Source organism: Penaeus japonicus, unplaced genomic scaffold (genome assembly GCF_977035675.1).
Source record: "Penaeus japonicus unplaced genomic scaffold, GWHDUDI00000001_assembly GWHDUDI00000027, whole genome shotgun sequence".
NCBI lineage: Eukaryota > Metazoa > Arthropoda > Malacostraca > Decapoda > Penaeidae > Penaeus > Penaeus japonicus.
The window spans coordinates 9,676,507-9,684,006 of NW_028234429.1; the positions used below are offsets into that span (position 1 = coordinate 9,676,507).

A 7,500-nucleotide genomic window follows, 5' to 3' on the forward strand; every position below is an offset into this window, starting at 1 on the left:
GATTTTGGATCATTGTGCTATTTTATTGTGCTATGAGTAATGAGTGAGTGATGATAGCAATTGCAGTCATAATTACCATAATTACTCTAATATTGAGCAAACCTAACTTCCAAAACCTAGATGGCACCACTTTCTTCTAGCACCAGTAAGAGAAAGAGCCTTGAATGGCACCCATCCACGGTCTATAGCAATCACTACCTTTATAGAGCAATGGCACACAGCAAGTTGACGACCTATTGCTCTAAAGTACTGTCGATGAAGGATGTGCAGTCAGAATGAGATGAGGAAGGTGACTCAAACCATACTCAATGTCTAAAATGTGCTCCTGTGCCAATATGGATGCCTTTTACTTTGGCACTCACAGTCACAAGCACAGGTTTCCTTCCTCTTTCCTACCTCTTCATGTTATCTTCATTGTAGGTGGTTATATGTTTCGTATTCTTTCATGACAGCACAAAAATAGGAAGAAATAAAGTTGCTTTTTGCCCTCCCATAAGACGGCAATACTTCTATCATACTTAGCATAAAGAAAATAATGAGCTGATATGGATCATATACTACAATTTTAGTCTACTGTAGCCTTGATAGAGCCTTTCATATGCCATATATAAGTCTCTAAACACAATAAAACACAAAAATGGCTCTAGTTTTATAATGAGTGACTGAAAGAGAGTAAGAAGATTCAAATTATGATGCTTCAAGCTGCCTTACTCTGAAATAAAACCCATCCTGGAGATGGCCAAGCGAATCTATCCCCCGTCTGCCATGGGTTAATCAATCCTTGTTCACTTTGTCTTGCACCAAGGTCACAACTGTTACTGGGCTTGTATGAACCTACTCAAAACATGCTACTATTTTTTTCACATGTTAAGTTAGGTATCAAAAGCTTGGTTTTAGTTGAAATGTGAACTAATTTGTTAATTTGGCAATAAGAGGGCATCCCACTGTATAGTGAAAAAGTTGGACCACCTGCAGAGGTCCCTGATATTTTAATTTAATCAGTGCCTTCTCTAGATCTCTCAATATTTTAGCAAAGTAAATCTGTGTTTTCAAAATCCTTGCTGCCTTTTGTTTCCTGAAACTTCTTCTAATCACTTCCTTTATAGGTATTAAAAGGTATGTTTATCCTGAGTAAATAACAAATCAGCTCTGTTTACTTCCACATGTTACAACATGTAATGATAATTGTATTCTGCAAATACTCATTTCCCAAGCGTTACTTTAAGAAATGTAGTAACTGTAACAGGCTGTAGTTATTTTGTTTATTTAATCATATGTATTAGTTCAACATTTTGATATGTGTTTTAACCCAGTGATACATCATGTTTAATATATTGAACTGGCATGAATTAAAGAGGAATGAAATTGATTTCATCAGATTTTACCATGTATGTCTTGCTGCCACATGTTATAACACTTTTTATAGTGACAGATTGGACTTACATTTTTTATTTCAAATGAACATGATACCAGTGCTACTAAGGGCAAAGAAATGTTACTTTAGTAAATTGAGAAAGTGGGAATTAGTAAGAGAGTAGTTAAAGAAAGTAATAGACAATTAAATATGTAAAGACTGCATTTTCCTGATTTTTTTACATAAAAGCTGGGTGGGCTTTATTAAAGCCTGTTTTTCAACACTGATCCTGCTTGAAAAGGATGTTACTCTTCATCATAGATATTTTTGAACCAATGATACCTAGTTTGTTGTCAAATTTTACTTCAAAGTCTCAGATTTCTAGCAGAGGTATGAACTGAAATAATAACATAGATCTTTGTCTTGAAAGTATTGTTTTGCCAGATGTTTAGATTCAATATTTACTAGAGGTGAAACATAACAAATCCTCATTGTAGAAATACTGCTCTAAGGGCCAAGGTTTGTGGGTTTAAAAGGTTTTACTGTGACAAATAGAGCACCTCCCTGCCGTTATTCACTTAAGCTATTTAAGATCTTATAAAAAGAACAAACAAGAAATCTCAACTTTCTTGTTCATCATGGACCCATGAAAAACATGACATCAATGGTCAATTGGTCAGTTTGTTATGAATTTGTAAATGGTATGTTTCCATATTTATCATGTAAGGTAAGAATAGATTTTCTCTCCTTACCTGGCCTGCTATCTTGCTGGGTTATCTTGATTCAGAATCATATTTCAGCCATCTAAAAACTGGAAAGCCACCAAAGTAGCAATTAGCAAGGTTTCGGATGGTTTAACTAAGGACTAGCAAGAGTAGAATTATCCATATGACTGGATGAATATCTAAATTTCTTGCCCTCCCCAACCACTATGGCAGTGGTTTCCAAAACCCATGGTTGTGGTTTAGATGAGTTGTGAAAATACTCTTGAAGGTCGTGGAATGGTTAAAAAAAAATCCGAGAATGCAAGATAACATATCTACATCAGAAGTCTCAGTAAAATAACAAAATAATATTCAGCAAATTTTATTGGGTAAAAGTAAATTAGAAACTGAAATTATGATTTTACCCTTAGGGTCGCCAGGCAAAAAAGAGTTTATGGTTGCACAGTATAATGTAGAGTCCAAAAGGAAGCAGCATACTGGAAGCATAATTGCAACTAATATATGCAATCATCACTTAAAACTATTGGCAGATACTAGATAAATTGGATAGTCTCGCCAAATGAATTGACTTTAGACCTAATCCAACCAGTGTAGAGGATCAAATAATATGTTTGCTTAAGCAAGGCACGGTATTTTAAGCACTGCTTAACACCCAGGTCTCATGGGTTCTTGTTCTAAGATGGATTGATCTAGTGCATCCTACAATCCATTTTGTCTCATCCCTTGCTGGTGTCTCCTCCAGCAAGGGCATCCCGCTGGTGTGTCTCACCAGGCCATTGGGCCTCAAAACCCCTGTTGGGTGTGTTTTGTACGAGATATAGTTAGAGAGACATTACACAGCTTGTCGAATATTAGACCTAAGAACGTTCTGATAATTAAAAATTTATAGCCATGGTCTTATTTGGTGATAGTTATACCATCGTATGTTGCCCACTAGGATTACTATAATCAACATGTGTTCTTTGCCACCCTGGACATTTCATCAAAAGCAGTATAGAGTGAAATCATGCTCCTCTTAAACCAGTGCCATGCAGCTTTCAGGGTATGCCATGCTGTTAAGGTATGTTTTTTTTTCAAGATAAAAACACAACTAACATTAGACTTAAATTCTTGTCTCATATACATAAACAAGGAATTTGCAGAGTTAACCAAGGAGAAGTACGGTCTCTAGGAAAGTCATTTAGCCCTCATTAACCCGGTCTTACCAAGTTCCACGGCTCCAGACCGGGATTTTCCTAGTAAAGAAATATTCTGAAATTATAGTTTACTTAACACTTTAATTGCATTGATAAAATGTTTCAATATCTCACCGAATGAAAATAAAATCAATATTCATAATGCGAGGACTGATAGCAATAACTGTAACTTTTGCAAAGACAATTGACTTCTCTCCAGTCATCTATATATTTTTTTTCACCATGACTCTCTCTGCATTTATATGCTTGTTTATTTATGTGTCTGTTTTCGTTATCCTTCGAGTTTTCTCAACCCCCTATTTTTCAGTCTGTCTGTCTGTCTCTTTGTCTCTCTGTCTGTCTGTCTCTGTCTCTCTCTCTCTCTCTCTCTCTCTCTCTCTCTCTCTCTCTCTCTCTCTCTCTCTCTCTCTCTCTCTCTCTCTCTCTCTCTCTCTCTCTCTCTCTCTCTCTCTCTCTCTCTCTCTCTCTCTTTCTCTCTCTCTCTGTCTGTCTTTCTGTCGCTCTCTCTCCCCCCCCCCTCTCTCTCTCTAGCAGTCCGTTATTGCAGACAGGTAAGCTATTTGGGGAAGGTGGGGAAAGGTGTAAGAACATTTCCGGATATTGTGGCGTTTCATTTCATGTTTTGTATAAAAATAATAAGTTGCAGTTCTTAGAGAGAGGGAGGAAACTCGCAACTAATCCTTTTCATGTAGATAAGAATAAAATATTTTTCTCTCGAGATGACAATATCCTTGTACAGAGAACACGAGACCTCAGATCACGATGTGTAAATATCGCATGCAGACGATCACTCTCTTTCAGCGAAGAATTACGTAGAGCAACTTTGACAATCTTGTGTATATCAAAGATGTCAAGATCCTTAAATTAAGCACATTCTGAGTGAATGAAAGCTAAATAGTGGTAATCAGTGGTTTTCAAAGTGATCATCAGGGGGAGAGGCATTCTGTGTGTTTTGTAATATGAATCATTCTTTCACCCCTAATCCATCACCGACCCCCTAAGAAGAACCGCATTGAAGCAACGCCCGAGCGTGTGTGGTGAAGCGAACCAGACGACAACCTATACTAAGGTCACCACAAAAGGATGAGACAAAATTATTTCTGATGCACCAAGACCTACAAAAAGAGTTAGTACACATCTCTACTTTTGGAGAAAAACAACTCCATATGTTTGCCACTTATAGCGACCTGTGTTACCGAAAGACTGCGCTGTGCTGTGGGCTACACGGTATACTCTACAGCTATCAAAACGCCATTCTACCTGGCGACTTGATCTAGCTCTTTTCAAGTCATACAGATGGTCATATGAGGTCCCTCGACTGCCAATTGCATTTGGTGGCGTCTAAATATACTTCATCGATGCCTATGTGACTCTTAGTTCTACTTAATCTTCTAACATACAGTGAGAGGAAATTAATAAACTAATAATTTGCATGGATGATAACCAACTTAAATCGGACTGCCTGATGTTCACTGCGAGACTGTTGAGGCTCTCTGGATCTACGCATCACCTCCAGAAACCCTCTTGGTTGAGGGCCTTTAAGGCTCGTTACCGATGAGAATGATTGCCTCTATGCGATATAACACACAGTCATAACCAGCCCAAATCGAGTGTGTGCTCAAGGGAAGTAAATTGAAAGAGTTACAGTGGTGAATAACATCCCATGCCACAGATGGGGGAAAGCTTCTGGAAGGTGAGCCGTTCCTTGAACATACTAACTGCCAAATACCTATCTACAAAATAAAAGAGGAAACCTTCCAGTTTCCATGGTAATACACACATTTACATATTCATCTCAGGCGAATGATGAAGCTAGGCTAAGTACACAATGAAGCTCTGAGAATCTGCACATTTTTAGGTCTTCGCCTGTGCAATCTCTCGATGCTGTGAGTAGAGAACCTCTCTTCCTGTCGTGACTGCATGACCCTAATTTATTATATGAGACAACTAAGGATTTCAAAATCCCACTATAAATCCCTCCATGATTCCGGGTGTTGGTACTTTCCAGATCCCCATGGGATAAATCCAGTTAAGCTGGAATTCGTCGGAACTGGGAAATGTGAAAGATCTAAAGCAGAGATCATGGGGAAAAAAAAAAAAAAAAAAAAAAAAAAATGCAGCACACTTAGAACTACCAAGGGTCAGAAACAGTACTCACAGATGGATTGAAAAGTGAAAACAGTGTACGCTTTGCACCGGCGAACATCAGGAAGATTGCAAATTGCAGTTTGGATTCTCAATGCAATCTCTATTTTACTCAAATTGTTCTTTATTTCATATTTGTATTGCATTTCATCTTCAGTACCCTCATTTTCAACTGTGGCCAATTCCCGTGTATATAAATTTTAGTATTGCTGGTATTGCTTTTTTCTTAACATCTAGATCAGAAAAACTTTACACGTTAAATCATTTATTTAATACTGCTATGTGTGTCATAAAAAGAGGTAAACCATAATCCAGATGGAGGCCATTGGAATCCTTAAGTGTGTACATGGATATGTGTGTGTGCCTCTCTGGCTGTGTACTCATGTGTAAAGAGAGTAAAAAAGTAGCTGGAGATTGATTTCGAACTCTTTGCATCTTACTGGGAAAGTGATGATTTATCAGATGCTTATTGTATTCTTAAGTGATTATACAATATATGTAAATGTGTACATGTAAAGTAATTTTACCCATACTACAAACCTAAATCCTCTTATCGATGCATATGTACTGAACCAAGTTTTTTCAGGTTTGTCATGAGAACTTAGTGTGAATTAGTTCATATGTTAAGCACCAATATACAGAACGTTGGTGATATACAGCGAGTGTATCAGATTTGCTGCATGTAAATTTGTCTCAGATATTTCAAATAAACAGGTCAGATGTTAATAAAAGAACATATGTCATACTGACATGATTTTTACTGCCACAGCAATATTAGAATGATTAATAGATCATAGAAAATTGAGTATGCCATTCCTTATTTTCCATTGAACTTCATCAAAATGAATTCTTAATTATTTGAATAAAACCGTGTATGTTCATCTCCTCTTGAATACATCAGTAGCTCTTAAAATGTAAGGTGATAAGTAAATAAAGTCAAGGAGTGATCAGCGTTCGCAGTGCCATTCATGTTTTATTAGAAAAACATACTGGTAATAACCTGATGTAAATATTTGTTATTTACTGATTAATGAATTTGGACGTAAAGGGAAAGAAAATATTTCGAGCTTGTCATATTCACATACACATGCTGCTCATTTTATATTTCATCTAGATGAAATTAATACTGTTAAATAAGTATTTTCAGGCCAACACAAAAAGATGCATTAGTTTGTGCATTGTGCATACATTGTCGTAAGAAAGATGTTGCAAATTATTATTTTTTTAAACTGAACTATCATCCATGCATCAGGTGGGGATTTCATGATAAAGCATGCGCTGCATGAAGACTTGCTTATAATAACCGCAATGTGCAGGGCGCAGGTTACTAGGACGTCGTCGTAGTAGCAGCAGCACGAGCGGCGAGGAGGCGTGACGGCAGGCCAGGGTGACTGCCTGGGTGAGGTGCAGGGGATACCTCAGTGCGAGTCGTGGTCCAGGGGAGGGTGGACGCTCTCTCTGGCAGCCCGTCACTGTGTGGGTGAGGCGCGCTTACTTCGAGTCGCCCTGCTGGAGGGGAGGAGGGAGGGGGTAGAGGCGTGTCGTACCGGGGTTAGGGGTAGAAAGCCAGAGAGGAGATAACTTGTGCAAGATATCCTGTGCATTGTGTTGACACTTCCGTGTAACATTACATCCGGACTTCTTAATTCAACAGTAGACAATCGGATTTTGTATATCGATTGTTTTTGTTTTTTTTTCTTATGTCTCTTTTTTGCGGTGTCCTTTCTTACATTATCATTTTGTTTGTTTTTTTGTATGAATGCTTAAACTGCATTTCAAGTGAGTCATGTAACTTTTTATTGTTATTATCATTTTATTTCATCGGTAAACAAATTCCGATTGTTCCAGTAATTGCGGAAATAGTGATTGTTGCAAACCGTGTAGAGTAACAGTGCGCGGAGAACCAGTGTCATCGGGCGCGAGATCCCCGTAGTTTTGTGTGACCTTCTTGCTGCTGGCCGAAATGAGGGCGTGCTGGCTACTAGGATTTGCTTTGGCGGTGGGTATGACCCATGGCCTGGGCGAGGTGCTGAGCACGTGCCCCGCAGAGTGCACGTGCTCTGACCTTACCGTGAGCTGC

At 38.3% G+C, this 7,500-nt stretch overlaps 1 protein-coding gene across 3 annotated transcripts in view; it reads left to right on the plus strand.

Moving 5' to 3' along the window:
• Positions 1-6,840: 6,840 nt before the first annotated feature.
• Positions 6,841-7,500, plus strand: part of sli (slit guidance ligand) — a 484,876-nt gene continuing 484,216 nt past the window's right edge. Inside the window, exons 1-2 of one of the 3 annotated variants that reach the window (XM_086552547.1) lie at positions 6,841-6,900; positions 7,269-7,500. The exon at positions 7,269-7,500 is cut by the window's right edge and continues 56 nt beyond it. In XM_086552547.1, the coding sequence (XP_086408673.1) occupies positions 7,384-7,500 (117 nt within the window). In that variant the 5' untranslated portion in view covers positions 6,841-6,900; positions 7,269-7,383. The remainder of the gene's footprint in view (positions 6,901-7,268) is intronic. The other 2 variants (XM_086552549.1, XM_086552548.1) reach the window with 2 other exon arrangements.